The sequence below is a fragment of the Haliotis asinina genome, chromosome 10 (genome assembly GCF_037392515.1).
Source record: "Haliotis asinina isolate JCU_RB_2024 chromosome 10, JCU_Hal_asi_v2, whole genome shotgun sequence".
Taxonomy (NCBI): Eukaryota; Metazoa; Mollusca; class Gastropoda; order Lepetellida; family Haliotidae; genus Haliotis; species Haliotis asinina.
Window position 1 is genome coordinate 14257232 of NC_090289.1, and position 26968 is coordinate 14284199.

General features: G+C 41.9%; 4 protein-coding genes and 1 pseudogene across 5 annotated transcripts; 2 read left to right on the forward strand and 3 right to left on the reverse strand.

Moving 5' to 3' along the window:
• The first annotated feature begins 4383 nt into the window (after positions 1-4383).
• LOC137298928 (zinc metalloproteinase nas-39-like) lies at positions 4384-13180 on the forward strand. 2 transcript variants are annotated; one of them, XM_067831310.1, is made up of 5 exons: positions 4384-4506; positions 8858-8921; positions 10170-10421; positions 12502-12603; positions 13108-13180. In XM_067831310.1, the coding sequence occupies exons 2-4, from the start codon at positions 8861-8863 to the stop codon at positions 12600-12602; spliced, it is 414 nt and encodes a 137-aa protein (XP_067687411.1). In that variant the 5' UTR covers positions 4384-4506; positions 8858-8860; the 3' UTR covers position 12603; positions 13108-13180. The 2 variants fall into 2 exon arrangements, with proteins under 2 accessions (XP_067687411.1, XP_067687412.1); XM_067831311.1 differs by lacking the exon at positions 4384-4506 and having other exon boundaries at positions 8745-8921.
• LOC137297928 (uncharacterized) lies at positions 4903-5355 on the reverse strand. Its single transcript, XM_067829920.1, has one exon. It carries the CDS (start codon positions 5353-5355, stop codon positions 4903-4905), a length of 453 nt encoding a protein of 150 aa, XP_067686021.1.
• LOC137297929 (probable basic-leucine zipper transcription factor Q) lies at positions 5494-6027 on the reverse strand. The gene has a single exon (XM_067829921.1). The coding sequence runs from the start codon at positions 6025-6027 to the stop codon at positions 5494-5496; it is 534 nt and encodes a 177-aa protein (XP_067686022.1).
• On the reverse strand, positions 6614-7078 carry LOC137297930 (uncharacterized). Its single transcript, XM_067829922.1, has one exon. The coding sequence runs from the start codon at positions 7076-7078 to the stop codon at positions 6614-6616; it is 465 nt and encodes a 154-aa protein (XP_067686023.1).
• A 1772-nt stretch (positions 13181-14952) lies between the features above and the next one.
• On the forward strand, positions 14953-16673 carry LOC137297932 (zinc finger protein 454-like; annotated as a pseudogene).
• The last annotated feature ends 10295 nt before the right edge of the window (positions 16674-26968 follow it).

Consider the following 26968-nt stretch of genomic DNA (forward strand, 5'->3'; position numbering starts at 1 on the left):
CTGTGCAATTGGGAACCGATGACGTGTTACGAGAGTGTGTGTTTTTCTAATTTGTGTATTGATTTATTAGTTGATAGTTATCATTGGGTCACAAAATTTAGAGTTTGAGTTGTGGGTCCGATTTCGTATCATACTGATAATAATCAGATCATAATCAACACATCATACCAACTCTTCGAGGTTTTTGCGGATTTTTTGTCATAACAGTTAGCACAACTGGCTGTTCCTTTCTCTGCACTCCTCCCTCGTAACAAAAGGTGAACTGTGTCAATATATTAATGATAGTTTATTAAAGAACTTTTTTTATCATTAGGACAAAAATTCTGCAAAAGCCTCGCAGAGTGTTTATGATTTTTTTAATTATGATCAGCGTTATTGATTATATTATGCTTATTATGGCTGGAATGATGTTGAATGTCATCAAAGGAACTAGCAAGGAATCGAAACAGTAAAACTTGCAATATATGAGGCGCGCGTAAAATACCCAGGCTGTATGACAACGGTCTGTGTTCATCCATCTTTCAACACAGTTGCGATACGACGATGCATCAATCAAATCAGCGAAGCTGATCAGGTTAATCAATATAGTATTTGGACAGTGAATTCTAAAAATATGAATGCATAAAATCTATTATTTTAAAAATTATAATCTAATAGAATTGTTTGTCGTTTAACGCTGCACTCAACAATATTAACGACTATATGGCGGAGATCTGTAATTATCGAGTGATCTTCCCGGATAAGCAAGCTATTTCTTATAGTTCAGTTTCATCAGAAATCTACGTTATGAAAGGTCCCATTCTTTGTACAGCTACGAAAAATAATTAATGATGTTTTAGTTAGAATGTTTTACCTTAAGCTGAAAAGGAATCTACATAGCCGTTGGTGTTACTATACATCATAATAACGGAGAAAGCTAAAATGGGTTAATGTCAAATCTGGAAACTTTGCAGCCTCCAAGATTGAGGACCCATGAAGGTCCGGGGTAGAATTGGTGTTCAGCAACCCATGCCAGCCATAAAAGACGATTATGCTTGTCGTAAGAGGCAACTAACGGGATCGGTTGGTCAGTCTCGCTGACTTGGTTGACACGTGTCATCGGTTCCAAATTTTGCAGAACGATTCCCATACTGTTGATCATTAGATTGTCTGGTCCAGACTCGATTCTTAATAGAACGCCGCCATATAGCTTGAACATTGCTAATGAATAAGCAAACTCACTCACTGTATGGTTGAACTGACCGCCTCCTTGGTGTAGTGGTTTCGGCGTCCGCCTGGAGAACAGAAGGTCGCGGATTCAGTCCCCGGTTGCGTCTTACCAAAGGATGTTAACATATGGTACTTGCTGGTCTCTGCCTGGTGCTAGGCATTACTAGGTACAACAAGGACTGGTCAACTCGGAGTCAGTATAATGTATCTGAGTTGGGCATTCATGATTAACTGTGGCATAGTATCTCAGCGTGCAAGTACTATACAACGTCGTCTTGTGAGCGAAATATTCTTAAGTACGATGTTAACCCCCACTTCACCTCACCTTAACTTAGTACAATAGCCAGTCAAGAATTTCTAGACCAACTCATTCAGCTGGATATATAAATATTAACCAGTATTACTTCATACATCTAATCACTTGTGTATTGCTACACTGCAATCCTCGCAAAGACGTTGTGTAGCGTGCTCTGACGTACAGCGTGCTGTGACAAACGGAAATATTGAAATCTCAAAACGAGGCTAGGCCGCAAGAAACGTTAGGCGGTCTTGTACGGACTTGATATTATATCAATCGCTTTGTACGTTACAAACATGCACTTAGTAAGCACAATGAACACATAAGAGGTGTAACCAGGTAGCCAAATGAATTGTGAATCATTGTAACTCGAGAAAAATCGGATCGCTAAAAAGTGAGACTCATGTTTCGGTTCGCACTTGTTGTCTCTCACACCTACTGGAAACATTTCAGGAAACATTTCATAACGTTATTCTCTGCATCATAAATGAATATGCATTATGTCCCTCTGCGTGAACATCGGACACCTTCACTAATGGGATACCTAGTCCACCCGTGTCATCGGGGACCATAATTTCTGGAACAATCGCAAAACAGTGTCTCTCCAAACACGTCAAGAACATTTTGATAAATGAACCCCAGGCAGCTGAACATACACTCAATTGTGATATCTAGCATCCCTGCAATAATTAGAAATTGCGCACCAGAAACATACTTTTTGCCTACTTGAGATGGCTGTAGAGGCAACACCTCCATGAAGGTCGCCCTGACCTATCTTTCAAGTAGCTCTTTATTTACGCATTTAAACGTTTCTGCAGATCTTCATGATGGCAAGTAAACTTTTTGGGGTGTTTTTAGGTCTTGTCAATAAACTGGCCTTATCATCATAACTCTGCTCACAACGACGTCTCAGTTGTGTAGAAACGTGTTGGGAGAGCAAGCCTAAATAATGCCTTTTCTAAAAAGGAATTGCTTGACAATACATAAATAAAATGAAATAGATAAATTCGCATTTACAATGGAAGGAATTAAGATTGTTTCCTGAGTTGTGATCCAAACGAAAGAGATGAATTTTATCCTCTGTCTGGTTTGGCGTGACTGATTCAGATTGATGGTGTAAAGTGACCCATGTCCCATGTCTGTCAGCTCCTTGAATATTATCGCCAAGCTAGTGTGCTCGACTTATAACGACTTATAACTAGTCATCGCTGTAAGCACATTTGTTTTATCAACATAAGCCTTTTAGACTAGATTGATATTGGCGTCAGACCACTTTGCCGGACCAGCTGTGCGGTTCATGAGAATTATACTTGTGATGTTAAACACTAGGAATTATTGAGCTTGATTTTGTCAGAACGTATTTTATATCGCAGAATCAATTTGTGGAAACCAAAACAGCTCACATTTCCGAGTGAAATGCGTAGACCGTGGTCACACACGTACGCCTACTGATTAAAATGTCGGTTCTGGGCACATGTATATCCTGTTCATCAAACCTCGTTTCTGTTGCTTTGTACCTCGGACCTAATTTCAGGAGTTGTTGAATATATTTTCTCACACACTTCCTTCGGATCGAGTTGTTATATAGTTCAGCGTTTAGAAACATCTAAAACATAACAATGCAGAAAGGAAATGCACCTTTCGCTCCAAACAGAACAGCCCTTTCATCCCTCGAGTTTAATTCTTCCGACTTAAACCTGTTCCTTCATATGTTCGACACTCACCTGACTACAGGTACCTTAGTGAAATTCGAGATGAAAGCTTCAGTTAGGGAAATAAGTAAATCTCTAAAGAATACCTGGTCTCGATTTTCTGTCATTATGCTAACAAGGCAAGAACGTGGACGGTAAGATTATATCTATGGATCACAGGAAATAGGTAGCATGTCCCGCCCTACCAATCACAATCATTACTTTCATTGATGTCTTAAACAACAAGTACTTCTCACAACGTCTCTGATATATAGATGAGTGTTTCGTCGATTTTATATAGGGTTCTTTTTCAGGTAGTCGATATTCATTATTTCACGTACCGTTATTAACCAGGCCAGCTGGGGTACGACACTGACTAAAAGAATCAACGCAATCGTCTCACATCAACACCATATTGGGGTGGAGTGTGTGTGTGTGTGTGTGTGTGTAGGGGTGGGGGGTGGGGTTATATAGTGGTTAAAACGTCCGCTCGTCACGCTGATCACCTGGGTTCGATTCCCTACAGGGGTACACTGTGTGAAGCCCGTTTCTGCTGTACCAGTCCGGGATGTTTCTAGAATATTGCTAAGGGCAGCGCAAAACCATACTCCCTTACTCCCCATCCAAGAGGTTAAAAAACTGACGTTTTAATTCTGTTTGTTATCGCAAACATACAGTTGCTAAATGAAAGAGACTGGTTTCTCGAACGTATTCTTTTATGGGTACTTAATCACATAATTATGTAGGTATGGCGTCAAGCAGGCTCTTGGGTAGCCTAGCTGTTAAAGAGTTTGGTCGTCACACAAACTCGGAGTCCATTCCCGAAACTTGAACCATATAAAGTGAAAACAGAATATCTTAACCAGAAAGCGTTTAAAAAAATAAGGATACACACCACTGAAACGTACATTATCCCTTTTTGTCCGTGAGTCTGTTAGTGAGTTTAGTTTTACGCCGCTATTAGCAATATTCCAGCAATATCACGGTATGAGACACCATAAGATGAGCATCGCACATTGTACCCAAGTAGGGAATCGAGCCCGGTCTTGACCCGGCGTGACGAGCGAACGGTTTAACCACTAGACTACCTCACCGCCCCTTTTTGTTCACGACATTAATATGCGACAATGACATCAACCGGGATGTCAATAGCTCAAACATGTTCACCACCCCTCCAGTTCTTCCACTCAAACTGTTTAATCAATGCCGTCATGTTGAAAGGTTAACATCAACTCTGTTGCTGCCATCTGTGCCATCTTCAGACTCGTTGTCCTGCTGGAATCACTTCTTCCCGGCTTATACGCACAGGTATGTTTGTACCCACACTATATTACATTAGATTGAATTACATTAAAATTATTATTCTTTGGCCATATGTCCCATTTTCGTGTTTATGAGATATTTATTGAAAAGTGGCTTTTCCTGGTATTTCATTCTAAGAACAACAGGTATGGTAGGTAGTGTAAACCACAAGACAAATGGTAACCCCTCTTGTTGTAAAAAGAAATATTTATTGTTCGATGTCAGCTCTGTCATGAGCCGTTGCTGATGAATCCCTGTCAAATAGTGATGATACAGGTGTTCGAAAAGAGGAGCATGTCATGTATGATTTTCCTCTCTTAGAACATTTATTCACGATTCTGCATTTTGTAGGGATAAACAAGAGTCACCATTTCACGCACGGCTCGCTGCGTGGCTTGCTTTCTACATGGCTTTCATGGTGCTTGCTATGTGGCAAGCTGTGTAACTTGCAGCGAGGTTTATTGTGTTGTTTGCTGTACTGTTTGCTGTGTTGTTTGCTGCGTTGTTTGCTGCATAGCTTGCTGTGCTGTTTGCCGTGTTGTTTCCTGGGTTGCTTCCTGTATTGTTTTTTTGTTTGTTTTTTTGCTGTACTGTTTGCTGTGTTGCTTGCTGCGTGGTTTGCTGTGTTGTTTGCTGCATGGTTTGTTGTGTTGTTTGCTGCATGGTCTGCTGTGTTGTTTGCTGCGTGGTTTGTTGTGTTGTTTGCTGCATGGTCTGCTGTGTTGTTTGCTGCGTGGTTTGTTGTGTTGTTTGCTGCATGGTTTGCTGTGTTGTTTGCTGCATGGTCTGTTCTGTTGCTTGCTGCATGGTTTGTTGTGTTGTTTGCTGCATGGTCTGCTGTGTTGCTTCCTGCATGGTTTGTTGTATTGTTTGCTGCATGGTTTGCTGTGTTGTTTGCTGCGTGGTTTGTTGTATTGTTTGGTGCATGGTCTGTTGTGCTGTTTGCTGTGTGGTTTGTTGTATTGTTTGGTGCATGGTCTGTTGTGTTGTTTCCTACATGGTTTGTTGTGTTGTTTGCTGCGTTGTTTGTTGTATTGTTTGCTGTGTTGTTTGCTGCATGGTTTGCTGCGTGGTTTGTTGTGTTGTTTGCTGCATGGTCTGCTGTGTTGCTTGCTGCATGGTTTGCTGTGTTGTTTGCTGCATGGTATGTTGTGTTGTTTGCTGCATGGTCTGCTGTGTTGTTTGCTGCGTGGTTTGTTGTGTTGTTTCCTGCATGGTTTGCTGTGTTGTTTGCTGCGTCGTCTGCTTCATTGTTTGCTGCATGGTTTGTTGTGTTGTTTGCTGCATGGTCTGCTGTATTGTTTGCTGCGTTGTTTGTTGTGTTGTTTGCTGCATGGTCTGCTGTGTTGTTTGCTGCATGGTTTGCTGTATTGTTTGCTGCGTTGTTTGTTGTGTTGTTTGCTGCATGGTCTGCTGTGTTGTTTGCTGCGTGGTTTGCTGTGTTGTTTGCTGCGTGGTTTGTTGTGTTATTTGCTGCGTGGTTTGTTGTGTTGTTTGCTGCGTGGTTTGTTGTGTTGTTTGCTGCATGGTTTGTTGTGTTGTTTGCTGCGTGGCTTGTTGTGTTGTTTGCTGCGTGGTTTGTTGTGTTGTTTGCTGCGTGGTTTGTTGTGTTGTTTGCTGCGTGGTCTACTGTGTTGTTTGCTGCATGGTTTCTTGTGCTCTTGACTGCGTGTGTTATTTACTGTATGGTTTGTTGTATTGTTTGCTGTATTGTTTGCTGCATGGTCTGCTGTGTTGTTTGCTGCGTGGTTTGTTGTGTTGTTTGCTGTATGGTCTGCTGTGTTGTTTGCTGCGTGGCTTGTTGTGTTGTTTGCTGTAATGTGTTTTGCTGTAATGTTTGTTGTGTTGTTTGCTGCATGGTTTGTTGTGTTGTTTGCTGCATGTTTTGCTGTGTTGTTTGCTGCGTGGCTTTTTGTGTTGTTTGCTGTGTTGTTTACTGTGTTGCTTGCTGCGTGGTTTGTTGTGCTCTTTGCTGCATGGTCTGCTGCATTGTTTGCTGCATGGTTTCTTGTGTTGTTTGCTGCATGGTCTGCTGTGTTGTTTGCTGCATGGTTTCTTGTGTTGTTTGCTGCATGGTCTGCTGTATTGTTTGCTACATGGTCTACTGTGTTGTTTACTGCGTGGGTTCTTGTGCTCTTGGCTGCGTGGTTTGTTGTGTTGTTTGCTGCATGCTTTGTTGTATTGTTTGCTGCGTGGTTTGTTGTGTTGTTTCCTGCATCGTTTGTTGTGTTGTTTGCTGCATGGTCTGCTGTGTTGTTTGCTTCTTGGTTTGTTGTGTTGTTTGCTGCATGGTCTGCTGTGTTGTTTGCTGCGTGGTTTGTTGTATTGTTTGCTGCATGGTCTGCTGTATTGTTTGCTGAATGGTCTGCTGTGTTGTTTGCTGCGTGGTTTGTTGTGTTGTTTGCTGCATGGTTTGCTGTGTTGTTTGCTGCATGGTCTGCTGCATTGTTTGCTGCATGGTTTCTTGTGTTGTTTGCTGCATGGTCTGCTGTGTTGTTTGCTGCATGGTTTCTTGTGTTGTTTGCTGCATGGTCTGCTGTGTTGCTTGCTGCGTGGTCTGCTGTGTTGTTTGCTGCATGGTTTGTTGGGTTCCTTGTTGTGTTGTTTGCTGCGTGGTTTGTTGTGTTGTTCGCTGCGTGGTTTGTTCTGTCGTTTGCTGCGTGGTCTGTTGTGTTGTTTGCTACATGGTTTGTTGTGTTGTTTGCTTAATTGTTTGCCGCGCGGTGTGCTGTATTGTTTGCTGCATGGTTTGTTATGTCGTTTGCTGCGTGGTTTGTTGTGTTGTTTGCTGTGTTGTTTGCTGCGTGGTTTGTTGTGTTGTTTGCTGCGTGGTTTGTTGTGTTGTTTGCTGTATTGTTTGCTGCATGGTTTGTTGTGTTGTTTGCTGCATGGTTTGTTGTGTTGTTTGCTGCATGGTTTGTTGTGTTGTTTGCTGAGTGGTTTGTTGTGTTGTTTGCTGCATGGTTTGTTATGATGTTTACTGTGTGGTTTGCTGTGTTGTTTGCTGGGTGGCTTGTTGTGTTGTTTGCTGTATTGTTTGTTGTGTTGTTTGCTCTGTTGTGTGCTGCGTGGTCTGCTGTGTTGTTTGCTGCATGGTTTGTTGGGTTCCTTGTTGTGTTGTTTGCTGCGTGGTTTGTTGTGTTGTTCGCTGCGTGGTTTGTTGTGTTGTTTGCTGCATCGTTTGTTGTGTTGTTTGCTCTGTCGTTTGCTGCGTGGTCTGTTGTGTTGTTTGCTACATGGTTTGTTGTGTTGTTTGCTTAATTGTTTGCCGCGCGGTGTGCTGTATTGTTTGCTGCATGGTTTGTTATGTCGTTTGCTGCGTGGTTTGTTGTGTTGTTTGCTGTGTTGTTTGCTGCGTGGTTTGTTGTGTTGTTTGCTGCGTGGTTTGTTGTGTTGTTTGCTGTATTGTTTGCTGCATGGTTTGTTGTGTTGTTTGCTGCATGGTTTGTTGTGTTGTTTGCTGCATGGTTTGTTGTGTTGTTTGCTGAGTGGTTTGTTGTGTTGTTTGCTGCATGGTTTGTTATGATGTTTACTGTGTGGTTTGCTGTGTTGTTTGCTGGGTGGCTTGTTGTGTTGTTTGCTGTATTGTTTGTTGTGTTGTTTGCTCTGTTGTGTGCTGCGTGGTCTGCTGTGTTGTTTGCTGCATGGTTTGTTGGGTTCCTTGTTGTGTTGTTTGCTGCGTGGTTTGTTGTGTTGTTCGCTGCGTGGTTTGTTGTGTTGTTTGCTGCATCGTTTGTTGTGTTGTTTGCTCTGTCGTTTGCTGCGTGGTCTGTTGTGTTGTTTGCTACATGGTTTGTTGTGTTGTTTGCTTAATTGTTTGCCGCGCGGTGTGCTGTATTGTTTGCTGCATGGTTTGTTATGTCGTTTGCTGCGTGGTTTGTTGTGTTGTTTGCTGTGTTGTTTGCTGCGTGGTTTGTTGTGTTGTTTGCTGCGTGGTTTGTTGTGTTGTTTGCTGTATTGTTTGCTGCATGGTTTGTTGTGTTGTTTGCTGCATGGTTTGTTGTGTTGTTTGCTGTATGGTTTGTTGTGTTGTTTGCTGCATGGTTTGTTGTGTCGTTTGCTGCGTAGTTTGCTGCGGGGTTACCCGTACTTCTTGCTGTTTGTCTGTCTCTGGACTCTCCCCTGCCATAAAACGAGGATACTGAATGGCCTTTTACATCAACTAGACGTAACTGCCTGCGTTAATGACAACTTTGTTTATAATCAATGGCACCCAAGGATGACAACGTAAAGTTATACTATACACATATTTTAATATGCTGACAGACAGTCTGATGTCCCTCAACTGGGTATTGCTGAAATATTGCTTAAAGCGAGGTGAAATCAAGCTTACTCACTCGTGATTCTGACTTTTCAGAGCATGGATGCCAAGGTTGTCTTCGCATGCTTCCTCCTGGGCGTGATCTCAGCAGCAGCTACAGGTGAGTCTTTATATATTTACATAATTTGTTGTTACTGTAAGTTCACCTACTTGGGTCAACTCTTGCTTAAGGACAGGTTTCAGTTAAAGTTTTCTAATCGATTCCAACAAGACTGGGTTTCCGTTGACAAATGTTAACCGGATACAAAGTTATATGTCATCATTTCATTTCCAGACTAAAGAAAACAATCCAATTATTGGAAATTATTGGAATTGAAGTTAAATTCACTTTGGTATATTTTCGTAAACACTTCACTCAACGTGTTTGTAATGAGCATTAATTCAACACTGTATCCGTGTTCCGTGTTCAAGGGCATTGTCCTATTTTAATGGAATTCTGCCCATATTATGCAATGTAAATTGTGAATGCGGTAAGTGAGTGAGTGAGGGCGTGAGTTTGGTTTCGCTCCGTGTTTAGCAACATTCCCGCAATATCACGCCCGGAGACTCCAGAAATGGGATTGACACACTGTACCTATGTTGGGAATCGAGCAAAGGTTTTCGGAGTAAAGAGCAAACGCATTAATCACTAGGCTAACCCACCGCTCGGTATGCAGATAGAGTGATCACATGAGACAGTAATAATGTCATGTTATCACATGTAGCCTGGACACGATCTCCATGTTAGTGAAGGCACAGCGCATTAATGTACGTCATTACTATTTTTTTACCTTGAGTGGATGTAGTTGGTATGTTGTTTGGTGATGGTCTGTACATAATCGTATCTGGACCAGACAATCCCGTGATCAACAACATAAATATGTGTGTTTGCGTGCGTGCGTGCGTGCGTGAGTGCGTGCGTGCGTGCGTGCGTGCGTGCGTCCGCGTATGTGTACGTCTGAAATAATGGGTAAAACAACTAGCATGCACATTCTCCGACTGTAGTTGCTTTCTGATTCTAGATACTGTTACTTGTAGTTGTATTTCTTTAATGTGTTAAAGGTCGGTTACGTTTATTGTTTTTTTAATGTTCTTTATTTTTAAGAATACTCAATTTTAGATTTCCTCAAGCAGTCCAACCATTTTCACATTTTCTATGTGGAAGACGCTACTTTTCAGTCATTTAAACATATCTCAAATATATATAATTGTACTTCTAACATTTCAAAGTATTACAGTTTAACATATTTATTGCTAATCAACCGAAACACGTTTGTATCGTGCTTGGTTAGAGAGTTATTTTGCTTCTGCATGTATCGACTGCGCAGTATCTACAAATAAACATGTGGCGTTATTCTTTTCATATCAGACCTAACAATAGAGAACAATGTGGTGCAGTTGGTAGATTTTCACGGAAAGATAGAGACCCCGAACTACCCTCAAAACTACCACAACGACTACGAAGGGATCTGGGAGTTGAACGTCCCTCCGACTGGCGGCATATATACTTTTATCCTGAATATTGACGCGATGGACATAGAGGGACCCCCTGGACATTGCGCGGATTACATCAAAATAAACCACGAGGAATACTGTGGACAATCACCCATGACAATCAGGGGTAAGTATTTAGACAGGACGTCGATGTCAGTTTAGACGCACGTCATACTCGTCGGTGACAGCCAGTGACAAGTGGCGTGAGAATGTGAGTGAGTTTAGTTTTACGCCGCACTCAGCATGATTCCAGCTACATGTATACGGCCCGTAACTAATTGTGGCGTGAGAGTGTGAGTGAGTTTAATTTTACGCCGCACTCAGCATGATTCCAGCTACATGTATACGGCCCGTAACTAATTGTGGCGTGAGAGTGTGAGTGAGTTTAGTTTTACGCCGCGCTCAGCATGATTCCAGCTACATGTATACGGCCAGTAACTAATTGTGGCTTGAGAGTGTAAGTGAGTTTACGGACCACACAATCCAGTTATCAAAATGATGAGCATCGATCTACGCTCTTGGGACACGATGTCATGTGTTAGCCAAGTCAGCGAACCTGACCACAATGACTCTTACGGCAAACATGGATTGCTGAAGACCAATTCTAACCCGGATCATCTCGGGTCCCAAGTGGCATGACGGCTCGCTTATCAACTTAGTTCAGTAAAGCTGCAGACGTACTTCAGATGTAATAGAGAAACAACGGCCAACTTATGACAGGCTTATGTTTTGGTAATTCGTGCACACCAGGTACATGATACCTTCTGCCATTCGGAATTAAAATTCATTTTCCCTGCCAGAACTTCCGCTGGACGTAATTTTTTTTTTATAAAAATTCTATACGGTTAAACTTATCTAATCCCTTCACATTTACATGAAATGTACAGTTTTGTGGGTGTAGCTTTGATGATTAAGTAGGATTACACTGTTTACTGTTTGTACTCTTTGGGTAACCTTTTTTCCAATTCATCTCATCTCATATTTAGACAGCCCTCTTTTCATACCTGAAAGCACTGTTTGGATGATCGTACTGTGTTCCAAACAAGTTTCATCATCGTGATGATTTAACTGACGCCTTGACAGACAGCCTGTTACTATAGAGACTATACACCCATCCCTTTTGTCACACAGTCTTGTGGAGAGTATAAACACATCCCATTGTTACACCGTCTTGAAGACAGTATACACCCATCCCTCTTGTCACACAGTCTTTGAGGAGAGTATACACCAATCCTTTTTGTCACACAGTCTTGAAGAGAGTATAAACCCATCCCTTTTGTCACACCGTCTTGATGAGAGTATACACCCATCCCCCTTGTCACACGTGCACAGTCTTGAGGAGAGTATACACCCATCTCTCTTGGCACACAGTCTTCGGGGAGAATATACATCGACCGAAATATGGAACGCTGTTCTTATATTTCTAGTATGAATGAACCTGCTGCAGTGACTTGACTGTTTTTAACGTTATCAGATGAAAGATACCGATGTCACCGCTAATCCTAACGTCCACACTTCCATTGATCAATATCGGATGATGTTGTATATGATCCTGTCGAAAATACATACTAGAGCAGACTAGTTTTTCCAAATACAAATTCCCAAACTAAACTCACTCTACTAGAGGAAATTCATTCTTCCAAACACGAATTCCCGAACTCAGTCTTTTAGAGCAGACTAGTTCTTCTAAATACAAATTCCCGAACTCAGTCCATTAGAGCAGACTAGTTCTTCTAAATGCCAATTCCTGAACTCAGTCCATTAGAGCAGACTAGTTCTTCTAAATGCCAATTCCTGAACTCAGTCCATTAGAGCAGACTAGTTCTTCTAAATGCCAATTCCTGAACTCAGTCTATTAGAGCAGACTAGTTCTTCTAAATGCCAATTCCTGAACTCAGTCTATTAGAGCAGACTAGTTCTTCTAAATGCCAATTCCTGAACTCAGTCCATTAGAGCAGACTAGTTCTTCTAAATGCCAATTCCTGAACTCAGTCTATTAGAGCAGACTAGTTCTTCTAAATGCCAATTCCTGAACTCAGTCTATTAGAGCAGACTAGTTCTTCTAAATGCCAATTCCTGAACTCAGTCTATTAGAGCAGACTAGTTCTTCTAAATGCCAATTCCTGAACTCAGTCTATTAGAGCAGACTACTTCTTCCAAACATTGTTCCTGAACTCGGGTTTATGTGTGGAATTTGAATATTTCAGTTCCAGACATCGAGTACGGGGTTGTGATTGACTTCCATACCGACAGCAGCATCACAGGAAAGGGCTTCAGAGCAACTTACGACTTTGAACCGCAATATTAGGGTAAGATAAATCCAGGAAAGTAGATCATCTTTCAACAGGTAACTCTTCCAACGAGCCAAACCTGGTCACCATAGAGCTAATATTTATGAATCAGCTATATATCCCTTTCTCCCTTTCAATGTTTAGTCTTGTTTCTTAGCATTCAGTTTGTACCTTCACATCATCCTTCACTTCATACAATCTTCTCAGACCTAACTGTATACATTGTATACATTTTCTTAGTCCTAAGTGTATACATTATACTCAGCCCTAACTGCGTACATTCTTCTCAGACCTAACTGCATACATTCTTCTCAGACCTATCTGTATACGTCCTTCGCAGACATATCTGTATACGTCCTTCGCAGACCTATCTGTATACGTCTTTCGCAGACCTATCTGTATAGTATTACATTCTTCTTAGCCCTAACTTTATACATTCTTCTCACTCTCTCACACAATCCAGACAAGCACCTGTGACTTTTGTGATATAAATCCACATTGTTTGCTACTCTTGTGTTTCAGGCTACATGTCAGCACTACATGGGCCGATGTGGATCACGATCCGTAACATCGAAATTAAAAACGTTTAAATGTACCTTTATCGGGTTCATTTTTTATCAGTAACTGTTGTGACAAAACTGCAGTTATAGTGAGTAAGTGAGTTTGGTAATACGCATCTTTTGGCAATATCCCAGCAGCTGGACAACACAAATGTGCTTCATATACCCATATGGGGAATGGAACCCTATCCTTCGAGGTGACAAACGAACACTTTAACCCACTGCAATTTGAATGGCGTACTCCCCCTATAAACATTTTATGCAACAGCTAGAATTCCGGTTTCAATTTACCATAGTGATTTTCTGTTATTATCTCCCAATCATCTGCCTTTGTTGTCGTTTTGTACTTTTGTTCGCCTTTAAAATTTGCCACCTGTTGTAAAACTGTTGACTGTAACGGCAGGTACGTTGGCATGGGACCCGAAGATTGATCACATGTTCCACAAGACTAGCCAGATCACTTCGGGGAATTTTCAAAGTGGTGACGTGGAGTTTAACGTTCTATAGCGCCTTGTGTCTGTGCCTTCGTGCGTGCGTAGGGGTTACCATGTGGTCAAGGCGTTCGCTTGTCACGCCGATTCGCCACATGGGCACAATGTGTGAAGCCTACTTTTGCCGTTCACCGCCGTAATATTGCTGGAATAGTCCTAAAGCGGCGTAAAATTAAACCCACTCGCTCTCTCGTGCGTGCGAACATGTATGCTATTACTGATGTTAACGCTCATTTTATAGCGCTATCACACTATATATCGCACTACCACACTGTCGCACTGATATGGCATGCCTGGGTTTGAAATGGAAACATACTCAGACAAAAGGGCGTTTGTGGCCTGAGGGACCGCATTCCGCAAATAACGCGTATGTCTGTGGATTCCAAAGCCGATTCGCCCTATCTGTTTGTCTGCATCATACAGTCGTGGGTTTCATGGAATCAATACAAGTCCAAGACCCTCGCTTTCAGCTTCTTTCCACGTCAAAGGAACAACATTGAAGCAAAATCCTGAAATCCCATTCACTCACCCACTCACTCATTCACACAACCACTTGGATACTGACTCCGAACCGACAAGTCCTTGACCTTTTGCTTTTCATTCAGACGTGTTTCAATAGAAGTTGTTTGCGTCTAAATCTTTGGATGTCGGAGCTATTTGACCCGATCAAATCTAAGAAAAGCATGGTTGTAGGGTAACGCTTCTTCACACATTTAAAGTTTGTCTCCATTTGGTATTTTCTCAAGTCCAAAAGTAAAGATCATATGAGATAACATACAAGTCCAAAAGTAAAGATCATGTGTGATAGCATAACGATTTACAAAATGTTTCGTAAAATAAAAATAATTTCGTAAACAATGCAGACCTACATAAGTCAGTTTGTTGCTGGTACATGAAGCATTTCACATTGTAGTCACACAATATGCAATGATTTAAATGTGTTTATAATCTACATGTATATACCGATGCTTCAGATGTTGCTTCTATAATTGTGCTATGTGCGAAGCTGACTAAATATACACCTAGAAAAAAGACTAAGACTCCTGACTAAAAAAACACAAGATAACAGTTTTCTTCAACTTCTAAACTATAACAAAGATTTGGCAGATCACACAAATTATCTGCTTTTGTTCAAAATGTTGCATTACAAGTGTGGAACTAGGCAGGGGATCAGGAAACATATAGTATATGTGGTGAGTCATAAACGTTTATTTATGACCTGGGAACGATGTGCAGTCAGTATCTAATGTACCCTCGACATCCTTGAATAACTGCCTGTACACTATGTCGCATAGCCCGTTCCAGTCGTCATATCCATGGCAGTGGAAAATGTCAACATTCTTGGTACAAAGGCACAGGAAACTGTCGACATTCATGGTACAAAGACACAGGAAACTGTCGACATTCTTGGTACAAAGGCACAGGAAACCCTCGACATTCTTGGTACAAAGGCACAAGAAACTGTCGACATTCTTGGTACAAAGGCACAGGAAACTGTCGACATTCTTGGTACAAAGGCACAGGAAACCCTCGACATTCTTGGTACAAAGGCACAAGAAACTGTCGACATTCTTGGTGCAAAGCTGATTCACACAGGTGGTACGCGTGACAATATCGGTCGCCCGGTAAAGTCTGAAATGTGTTCCAGGGGTTCAGTCCTGGGCTCATGGCAGGTCACGGAAGTCGAGCCTCTGAATGAAGGCTGTCACTGTTCGAGAACGGAGTCTTGCAAAAAGAGGGCGATTTTCGTAACGTGGGACAACAACTGAATCCAGCACTTCCTGGATATAATGTTACCCGCCATATCTCCACGTATTCTCTCTGGTACTGGTAATGGCATACCATAAAAGACCCTAGTGCAGATCAATAAGGCACTCATTAGAGATCCTAGTGGAGATCAGAAGGTATCCTTAAGAGACATTGGTGCAGATCATAAGGTACCCATTAGAGATCCTAGATCCTAGAGGATATGAGAGTATATGTTGGGGAGATTTAAATGAAAATGACAGGATACCTTTATAGGATTATAATTATGTTGGTCTTCTCGGGGACAAAAATATCAACATCACCTTTATTCCTATGAGGGATCAGATGAACTGTTTGGACCTTTGTGTGCGAGAATGTGATTTGGTCTGTCATGGAGAAGCGGGTCTAAGGCAATATGACCACCCACTTGGTGACCGAATCCTTTCACTGTGGAGTGCTTGAAAAGGAGTTTCCTAAACAGATCTCCCTGAAATACCACATGCGGATACATACAGTGGGGTTCCCAGATAACGTCTGCAGCAAGAAATTCCAGGAGCGCCACCATCACATGACGATCCACCAGCATTCCATTGAGGTCAACTGTTGCCCTATGTGTGACAAGACAAATGGAGACGACGTCCCAGATGGTGTCGTTCACGTCTGTGACTGAGTACATAGTTTAAAAGCTGTCATATATGTTCTGAAACATCTTACAGTCTACGACAACATGCTCGATTGCAAACAGGACAGAGGCCTCTCAGGTGTGATATCTGCAGAGTAAACCTTTCCGATAAAAGCTCCCTTGGCCGTCACATTATAAGGAAACGTATCAGAGAGAAATCATTTAAATGTGGAGTGTGTGACCGGAATTTCACCATCTCATTTAATCTCCTCAGTCGCACGACGACTGCGTGTCATACTGATGAGCAGCCATATCATCCTAACCTTTGTGATAAAATGTTTGCCCAGGCCTTCAGCTTGAAAATTCATTGAGGGGTAAAGCCTTATAGATGAAAGATGTGTGAACAAGGGTTTGCTCTAGCAAACAGACTAAACCGACATAGGTTTATCCACAATGGATCGTCCATATTGTGGTCGGGTATTTACACAACCTTACCGTTTAGAAATGACCCATATGTCAAAATGTCCCCAGACGTTCCCTCTTGCCAGTGACCTCGAGATCCACACGCCGGAACATATGTGAGTCAATGCCATGAAAGGAAACTACCTCTACATCAATACTGGTTTTCACATGAAGAGGCATTTGAATTCAGTACAGAGCAAAGATTGAACTCCTCTATGTTGATGCTAAAAGAGTCCGTGCATGAATGCGTGCGTGCCTGCCTGTTCCATGAGTAGAAAAGAGAGAGATAGAGAATCAGATAGATAGAGTAGAGTAGAGATAGAGTAAGTTGAGCAAAACTGAAAGATATCACTTTCGGGTCATAGAAACATCTGCAAATGAAATGGTTCAGCCGGCCTAAAAAGACTTGTCACGCCAAAACTGGTGAGCAGTCATAAATCAAGAGTTGTCTTACACAATATGGGTGCATACTCTCGTGGAATCATGTTTTCTCTTTCTGCAATTCCCCCCCCCCCCCAAACACCCCCTAGCCCTCCAAACACCAATTTAGAAATAAGTAAACAAAATATATTAAAAACGCATCCATAACAACCAATGACTACTGAGAAGACAGAACTGAAAAACAGCAATATATTGCTTGAAGCGTATCTAAAATATTTCTATGAGGACGCCTACTTGTCTACCCACCACAGACACGCTCATATTCTGCTTCCACTCTAATATCCTGGTGAGGTACAGTAGCTGGCCATAAGTGAGTCACCCTTAGTGAAATTCCCATAGATTTGCATGTTAATTAAGTCTTGCAAGAATAATTTTCATAAATTTAGTTTTGGTCGAAATGATTTCTACCAGCTAGGAAATCATCTCAGGTACATGCACATTATTTCCATTCAATTTTCGATGATTATTACGAAAACTACGACAATTTAAACACCGCTGATGATATTAAAAAAACATACGTATCTGTCTGTGGGATAGGTCAAAATTATGTCGTACTTATGGTGCTTAATCTTGTGTCATTCGATAACTGATCAACAGAAAGATGAAAGAAAATTATGTACACGTAGCTGAAGATCAATTCGAAGATATAAAAAATAAGATATCAAAATACAAAAGTACTTCTACTCAGTTTACGAAAATTATTATTGAACAGTTAATTAACATGTAAACAGTATATGAAAGAAGCCCAAAGAGAAAAAAACAGCCAGACATCAAAACTGGTAATATCAAAGTGTTATCAGTCCGAAATAGATTTAACAAGACCAGGCACCAAGATATGATGCATTTGCTCCGATGAATACAACATTTAATTTTTACCAGTCGTAAATGTACACCGTCCGTCAGCAATCCAGACCGTGTCTGGCGGTGGGAGGGGCTTTGTTTCATACACTGTTCAATGTACGTCTTTGGAAATTTCACGAATTATGACGAACTTCTGGCCAACTTCTGGACTTGAAAGTCCTAATGCATCGAACTTAATAACACCTGGTCAATCAGCGCGAACAGTGTTCAGATACAATGGTTAATCTCAATGTATTTTCCTAAGTGACTGAACGATATCGAGGTGTTAGGAACAGAGCGGGTACAGGGAGGGATAGAAGAAGACAATCAGATCGAAGCACCGTTTCGTTGAGACACATATTCACTTCTGGAGCAGAACCGCAGGTCATGTTTTCAGATGAGTCGAGGTTCAGTGTATGCTATACAAGCAGAAGCCACAAGGAAAGAGGTAATTTTGTACCTGCATCGATCGATGCTCCCAGGCATGGACCTAACTTTACTAGGACTTCCATTCCACGATATGACATATTTCATGCTATTTCTGATTTTATGTGGTTCCTTTAAACGTTGTTCATTGTGTATGTTTTCCAACTGTCAGAGCATCCGTCTGCACATAAGATCTCAATCATTTCATCCTCGTCAATGTGCATCGCACCGATATACTGTTCTTCTGGCATTGCGTAAACATGTTCTCCGAGACGTTATACAAAACTTGCAGACAAACTGCGTTAACTGATTCTTAAAGCAGTAAGTCACACCTGTGTTTAATATCGCTAGTTTTCGGTGTATATGTTAAGAAGCAATGACTGCGCAAGCTGTAACACATGCATGTTTTCCAACTGTCAGAGCATCCTTCTGCACATAAGCATAACACCGCAGTTATCCGTGCAGAGTTATCTCCCTTCGGCAAGCAAGCATCCTATGATTCGTCAGCACCATGATTGTGGATTTTACCTTAGCGGCAATAGTCGAAGATCACAATCACTCCGTTCCTTTTTTCCTCGTCAATGTGCCTCGCCCCGATATTCTGTTCTTCTGGCATTGTGTAAATATGTCCTCCGAGACGTTACACCAAACAAAGAAACTGGATTGTTAAAGCAGTTAGGCAGACTTAAGTGTGATACCTGTAGTTGTAGGCGTATATGTTAAGAAGCAATTACTGCACAGGCTGTAAGACATAACGCTGTGGCACTGTTGTAACATATGTGGATACAACTGTTGGAACGACTGACTGTGTATGTTTTTCTTTGTTAAGACTTGCCTGGTTTAAATGGCACTCTGATCAAAGCGGCATCAAAACCAGCTCACTCGCTCTTTTAAAATTCCTTTAGTTGGTTGAGTGGTTTGTTGTTTACAAACTAACGCCGCACTCTTCCAGTTATATGGTGGTGATCTGTAAATATCGAGTCACATGTCTTCGTATCCCAGCTGCGCAGATCGATGCTCATACAATTGACCACTAGCTGCGATTGTCGGATCCTAACTTGATTATTTCCAGACCGCCGTCTTAACGCTGGCGTATTGCTGAGTGCGACGTAAAACCAAACTCACTCACACACTCACTCCACTGATGCCAACACTTGATGAAAACCTTGTGACATCATCCGTCTTCTCCACGATACGCTTTTCGTGGCAGTAGCGCAGATTTGTGGAATGGCAAAGAGTGCTTGAAATGGAAAATGGGAAACTGTCAGAGTGCATCTCGCGGAGACATCCCCGATAACATAGGTGCATTCGCATGTTTTCGGAAGCCTGATCGCAGTTACTCTGACACCCTCGACATTTAACCCTTACGACACTGGAGATAACTACAGCCGGATTTAACAGAAATTACCATACGGTGTATTTCCGCGTGCGTGAGTGAATGCTCTATTACACACCAGTCGGCAACATTTTCAACTAGAACACATCATGGGCCAGAAAATCTAGTGGCTGATAGCGGGAGTAGCTATCAACGCAAACGTGTAAAGAGTGAGGTCATGATCTATATTTCAGTTAAGTGCCAGTGCGTCACCTAGTTCTTACACTTTTACACGGGCGGTGTGCCAGCCCAACTGGGTTCCATGCCTAACACCATTCTTGGTGTCCCCCGCTGTATATTGCTGAAATACCTCACTCACTCACTCACTCACTCACTCACTCACTCATTCACAGGAACTACCTGTGCGAACTTGGCAGTGTTACTGGACGGAACTGGAGTCCCCGTGCATGCCCATGGAAATATGTCAACATGTCTTTAGGTTCTCCTGCTCACATTTTGTTCGTGGTGACCATAACTACGCTTTGCAAAGTCTGTAAGACCGTGCGACATGTCATACAAAAGATGGGTACCTTTTATGACACGTAGTAACAAGGTCTCATTTAAGGTCATTCCGCAAGGTTTAAGTCCACTTTTGGAGTCCCCTGCTGTGATGTTGAGTGAAAAAATCCGGGCTAGAACTGATCTTCAGTGAATGAGTTTAGTTTTACGCCGCTCTCAGCTATATGGTGGCGGTCTGTAAATAATCGAGTCTGGACCAGACAAGCCAGTGATCCACAGCATGAGCATCGATCTGCGCAAATGGGAACCGATGGCATGTGTCAACTAAGTCAGCGAGCCTGACCACCCGATCCACGTGTCATCGGCTCCCCTTTGCGCAGATCGATGCTTATGCTGTGGATCACTAGATTTACTAGTCAAGACCCAGTTAGGGGCATAGGGCTGGAATAATGCTGAGTGCGGCGTAAGATTAAACTCTCTCTCACTCTCTCTCTCTCTCACTCTCTCTCTGGCAAACAGGCTGATTCTTTGACAGGTTTTCTTAATCCTCCAAAACGGACGACCCAAGATATGCATTCGTTTCCAAACATCAGTCTGTAACAAAAGGCACCACAGCCCACAGTGTTCCGAAAAGCTTGAATTCGATGATTGTGAGATGTAAGACTCGTCGTGACCATGATCCATGTTTTGTCAACTGTATATTATTTATACCCGATGCGTTGTAAGCACCATTGCCTCCACGACCTGAAACTCTAAGATTCCGTCCAAAAATGTGTTGACACGCCATTATATAACTGTTCATGACGGTAATAGATGCACATAATGGACATGCACATTTAACATGTCACCGTAAGGTCTTGGCCAAACTGGCTGACAATTGATGTAAATGTTAGCCAAACACATGCTGAAATACATCGACGCCAGTGATTATTAAGCAGTGGAAGAACTCTGTGTCACATTCTCCCGGTTGTGCCGTGCACGGAGTTCGCAGATGAATGATAATGTCGGGCGCTATCTCGCGAACACTCACCTCATACCACGACCTTTGAAAATATCAAGCCTAACGTTTGTACTGAGGGTAAACTCAAGGGGCTCGGATGATTAATGAATGAAACCTTGGATAAGATATTTCACAAGAAATATTTTTCAACTTTTTCAGATTATTATATTATATTATTATCTGTTAAAGCAAAGACTCCATATTTTCTGAAATTCTCTGCCAGAAGAACTGTCGGTTGTTGGAGTCCAAGAGACGTTAAAAACTTGCGCTTGTTTTTAACCTGCTTGGTGCTCGGCAAGATTGAGTACGTTGGATTTTACGCCGCTTTTAGCAATATTCCAGCAATATCACGGCGGGAGTCACCAGAAATGGGATTCACATATTGCGCAAATGTGGGAAATCGAACCCGGGCCTTCGGTGTTACAAGTGAACACCCTAACCGCATCGCCGCAGATAGGAATGAAGCAATGGCAGATGGGCACATTCATGATATTGTATCATAGTGGGGTATCTGTGTTAAACTGCGAACTATTGTATCAGTGGACTAGCACTACACCAACTCATTGCTAAATCATGCGCACGTCGCTCTTGTCTTTAAAGCAACATCAAACCTCACTGTATCTCTTGTTTACAGAAGACAAGTTCACTACCAGAGCGGCGTGCACGACATGTAGCTGTAGGTACTCACCTCTTGGCGCTGTTAACTGTGGCACAAATAGGGTTGCGCAACACAGATAAAATGACCAGTAATTAAATATGTTTCGCGCCCCAGTAGGAAGACTAGGATATTTTCTCTGTGTTGCGCAAACCTATTTGCGCTGCAGTTTCCCAGTGGTTTATTCTGATATCGCCCGCCACTAGATGACCTAACCCGAATTTTATTATTCAACGGTCACTTTTATCCTTCTACTCTGAATAATAACAAATAATGAGATCAAATCAGATGTTGATTGTCAAATCAACAACGGAATATCTTTAAACAATAACAAGCAACCATGTCAAACCTTAAACATGTGTACATGTTTTAAACATGTGTACATGTTTAAACATGTGTACATGTTCTAATGATCCTTACGCCCAATTTGATTGTTTGATTCGCCATGGTTATGAGTCCACCATGCCTATTCATTTCACCATACGTTTTTGTGTTTGCTCACAGAATTTTTGTATTGGTGATTTAACGGAGACACTGCTCACAGAGAGGTAAGGCCATAATCACTGTCGCAAGTTTTTTTTCCAAAATTTGAACTCATAAAATCGGCTACATTCACATCGATAATTGGACGTTTGAAATTCAAGCTGAGTAATAATATTTTTAGCGTGCAAAAAGTCCATATTTTTTGCAGAAAACATAAAACGTCTTTTTCTCAAAGAAACCAGCGTTACATGTGCAACTAGAGCGTGAAGCGAGTTTTTCAGTTCTTTCGTAAAATCGTAAAATGTTTTTGAAAACCAGACCTGTTAATTCCTGTATGTGATATGATATCGATGTATCCTTGATGGCAAGAAAACATGAGGGAAAAGACCAAACCCGTCTCTCCACGGCGCTGCTTGGAATTTCTTTTGTCAAATGATTATCTTGTGAACTACGGAATTGTCCCTGGACCTGCGCAGTTTCCTACCATGCCCACGAAAGCATGCTGCCTTCATGTTGAAGCTTTATATCTATGTCACGGTCACGGTCACGGTCACGGTCACGGTCACGTGATCATAACGGGACATGGGTTGGTGTACCCTGTATACTTGTTTATGTTCCCTGAGCATCGTTCTACGCAAGGAAACAAGGAACCTTGACGTCAGTTCACTCAGACATGTAACAGTTGTATTATCTGGATCTCCACAGATAACTAACTGCAACCTATACTGACCAACTACATGGAGTTTGTAATTCTTGAGAGGCATTTTGAATATTTAAAAACTAGTGTATGGATGACACCTTCCTCTGTATTGTATAACACAACGTTAAGGGGCAGCTTCTTGCCCTTTCTTCGGGTGATATATTTAAGTAGTTACCATCCATATATTCTTCTTATACCTGTGATATGTGAAGTAAATTGTCACCAAAACGTAACTTCAGAAGGACAACATGGTATATTTTGTTGTCAACTATCGAGGTGTGAATATACCTAGATGTGCATTTTCATCCTTTTTCATATTTTGAACATATAAATAGTCCAGATTTGAAACCCATTGTTGCACTGCGTGATCTAAGAATGGAACCAGTTTATTACAAGCACTGGCTGGAGCTAGGTAGTTTGAGCGTAACACCCCACAGGCGACGTATACAAGACCAGTAGTGAACTCAGATGAGAAATTAAACCCCAAACGTCTGGGAACATGCGACCAGTTTGTACAATTTTGACATAATTCAAAATGACAGTGTTCATTTGAGTAATGTCAAGGTTTCCTCCTCAGATTTCCAGAGGTGCCCCATGTAAAGACTAGTCCTCTGGTAACATGTATTTAAGACTTAGATCAAACGGCACATGGAAACAATTTAGTCAACACGTTTCCTGTTTCTAGCCGGGCAGCATTTATCCGAGTGTATTAGCCTGGCTAGAAAATACATGGGGAAATCGGTTGGTAGCATACATACCTTCGTCTGACACAATTGACATATTGAGAGAGGTCAAGGTCAACATGACATCGCAGCTGAATGAATTTTAAAAGAGCGAGTGAGTTGGACTAAGTACCGCTTTGATCAGAACGTCGCTTATATCACGCCAATCTGATGTGCCAGAAAAGCCCATCGTCCGATTGGTTGGTTGGCTTGTTTTTTAAAGCCACACTCAAGAAATGCAGTATTCTACCGATGTGGCGGCAGTCTGTAAATCCCGTCGAGTCTAGACCAGACAATCCCGTGATAAAGATCATGAGTATCGTTCTAAGCATCTAGGAAACGATGACATGTGTCAATGAAGTTAGTTAGTCGCGTCTTACGACAAGCATTGGTTACTGAAGACAAGTTGTAACCCGGATCTTCACGGGCCAATCACCAGAAATCGTTGACGTCAATGCCCCTGGTGAGCGCCACACGTGCATGGGCTCGCACACCAAGGATCTTCATTTCGGCGAACCTGGGATTCAAATGCACGACCATGTGCACACATACACAACTGTTTCGGCGAATTAGACCTAAGAAGAATTAATTATAGTCACAGCGGGGATACATCACTGAAACTGCAGCATTGCATTGTCTTCACATTAGATACTTAATTCCGTTTTCAAAGCTGATTGTGAAATGTCATGTACTTTTACCATCAAATGGTGAGAACTGGTGCTTCTAACACAGTTTCCCCGTTGTCCCAAATTCCATAGAAGAAAGGATAATTTATCGTATATGCCATCTAACGCCGTCGGCACGGAACTTTGTTCAGCGAAGCTCAGGCTTAATTATTATCAGGCTGTGGTGATATAGCTGGAACATTGCTGACTACGGCGCGAACAACGTTCATCCACAACCCTTTGCTTCCAGAGATATCTTAGCAGATCAGTCTATACCGTTTTCTCGTCAGGGATAATTCATTTAAACCTACTTAATTGCAATAAGGATGTTTTTCACGCGATAGATTTGTTTTGTTTCTGTTGTTTAACGCCGCAATCAGCAATATTCCAGCTGTGGCGACAGATTAAATAATCAAGACTTGACCAGACAATCCAGTGATCAACACCATGAGCATCGATCTGGGATACAATGCCATGTGTCTGCCAAGTCAGCGAGTCTGACCACTCGATCCCGTAAGCCATGTCTTACGACAAGCACACACACTCTCTCTCTCTTTACACACACATACACACAGTGCGCATGTGTGTAAGCATCATATGTGTGTGTGTGTGTGTGTGCGCGCGCGTGTGTGTGTGAGGTCCTTACACGCATACCACACAGCCTGACCACTCGATCCTGTTAGTATCACCACAAGCATAGGTTGCTTGAAGACCAATTCAAACCCGAATCTTCAAGGTAGCGGAATGGTCTTTGCGTTGCGATCGGAACTGAATTAACCATGCAGGTCACGGCACTTTCAATCTAGATGTAGTTATTCGGGCTACATTCAGTGTGATTATGCAAGTAACAGGTCCTCTTTAGCAATGTTCGGCCGCCCCAGTTGGCATTTCTGGAGGTCCTTGTGACATGTAATGACACGTTTTGGTCTTTCAGATGGAACTTTAATAAGCGTTGAATTATGTTTCCTCGTACCCTTTAAACAGACACAGAGTCAAATTTGTAGCAACGCCATGTATCGAGTTACAATATTTGATAGAAACGGCGACGTGGAGTTTACCGTTGTAACCACGGGTGGCAGGACATGACGTACAGGGACTGATATCAAAGCATTGGTGGTTTATGGGAAAGGTATCTGAGTTTTACCACGCTAATGACTGAGAAATAATTAAGACATGGCCCAAGATACGCTATGTTTGGACATTCTTTGAAAGGTTTTGGGAACTGGGGATTAGGGAAGGTCCAATGGCTAAAGGATGGCGTCATGCGAAAGGAGTGGTGACTTTTTCATGGGTTTGTTATTGCTCGATCTTAGAGATTAGTGGCATACACAGGATGCAAAGATAAAACCATTTCTATATTCACCAAAAAACAACATAAGATCCAGTTAGGAATCGAACCCGGAAATTCGTTGTGACGAGCGAACGTTCAAATCCAAACCACACCCTTGCTTGACTTTATTGTGTCTTAACTTAATTTTAGCATTGCTTTGAAAAAAATCCATGTACATCATTATATAATACATTCAGTGTGCGATAGACATGTGTTCGTTGTACTAGTTGATCCAACTCTTCCGGGCAAGAAAGACTGGGCGCCGCTTGATGATCCGATCTCTGAAGGAGAAGACATGGTGAGGATGGGCCGTGTGATTCACTTACAGGAAATCACTGTGTTATGCCAGCAGGAAAAGCATATGTGGATTAAGGTGGGTGGATGTCAGTGGTTCACCCTGATCAAGTAAGGTGATGGCACACACTGATGGTTGGAGCGATGTTGATGCTGCCGATGCACACGCATGACAGATAATTAAGAGGAACGTGTTGGCATGGCACAACATAGACATGCTGTGTATATTTTCACTGCAACACTTCAAGCACATTTAGCTGACACGACTGCACTTATATATATAGTTTGATATCATAGTCGTAGTTGAAGTGAATGAAAAAGAACAAGAAGGGCCGATATGACGTGGAATCTGAAAAGGAATGGCTTGAATATGTAGAGTATCAGTAAAGAAGAAAGCTTAGTAATGTCAAAATGCTTATATTTACAAAGGTTTTATGGCCATCTCACACGCCACACTCCCGGAAAACTTTCATATCTATTATACATGGAGCTTCTGGCACAAAACCAGGTGCACTTGTATGTGGGTCTCCCATGGTTCAGGACCAACTGTCGACATGTAGTGTTCAAATATGAAGAAAAATGTTATCTCGAATCTACTGTGAAATCTGTATGTGAAATGGTAGACGGCCTCATACCCACAGAAAACATCAATAAGACAGTTCGAGTGGGGACATTTAGCCATCTCTGCCAAAAACAACGGTGATCCATTGCCTCCCTATCTCTTTCTTTATATGAATACTATTAGGCATTTCCGTTCAGATTTGCAACCAATTACAAAAACGACCTTAACATTTGTATCGATCATCTCATGTCGTTTTGCTGTGTTATAGTAGCCAATGAAATGCGAATGGTAGGAAGTGAAACCACAAATAAATTTTCGTGACATCAGGCCATCTTCAAGACCGGAGTGAAAACGTCAACCTTCCAGTAACCAACTTTCCGTATGACCATCCCCTATATGGCTGTGGCGTCAACATTTTCTCCACCAGTGAGGTAAAATCGACAATTCTTTTTTCCACCAAGATTGTAAATAGTGTAACATGTTGTTTGATCTTGTTTACAGCACCGTTTGTACAACTTTGAAAACGTTTTATGGTAGACATGTGGGGAGC

What these genes read in the sequence shown, in the direction of transcription:
- LOC137297929 (XM_067829921.1), bottom strand. Translation starts at nt 6,027, where the DNA reads ATGCAGCAAACAACACAACAAACCACGCAGCAAACAACACAACAAACC.
- LOC137298928 (XM_067831310.1), top strand. Translation starts at nt 8,861, where the DNA reads ATGGATGCCAAGGTTGTCTTCGCATGCTTCCTCCTGGGCGTGATCTCA. An exon ending in GATCTCAGCAGCAGCTACAG is followed by an intron (nt 8,922 to 10,169) that starts GTGAGTCTTTAT and finishes TTTTCATATCAG; the next exon opens with ACCTAACAATAGAGAACAAT. An exon ending in ATCACCCATGACAATCAGGG is followed by an intron (nt 10,422 to 12,501) that starts GTAAGTATTTAG and finishes TGAATATTTCAG; the next exon opens with TTCCAGACATCGAGTACGGG.
- LOC137297928 (XM_067829920.1), bottom strand. Translation starts at nt 5,355, where the DNA reads ATGCAGGAAGCAACACAGCAGACCATGCAGCAAACAACACAACAAACC.
- LOC137297930 (XM_067829922.1), bottom strand. Translation starts at nt 7,078, where the DNA reads ATGCAGCAAACAACACAGCAGACCACGCAGCAAGCAACACAGCAGACC.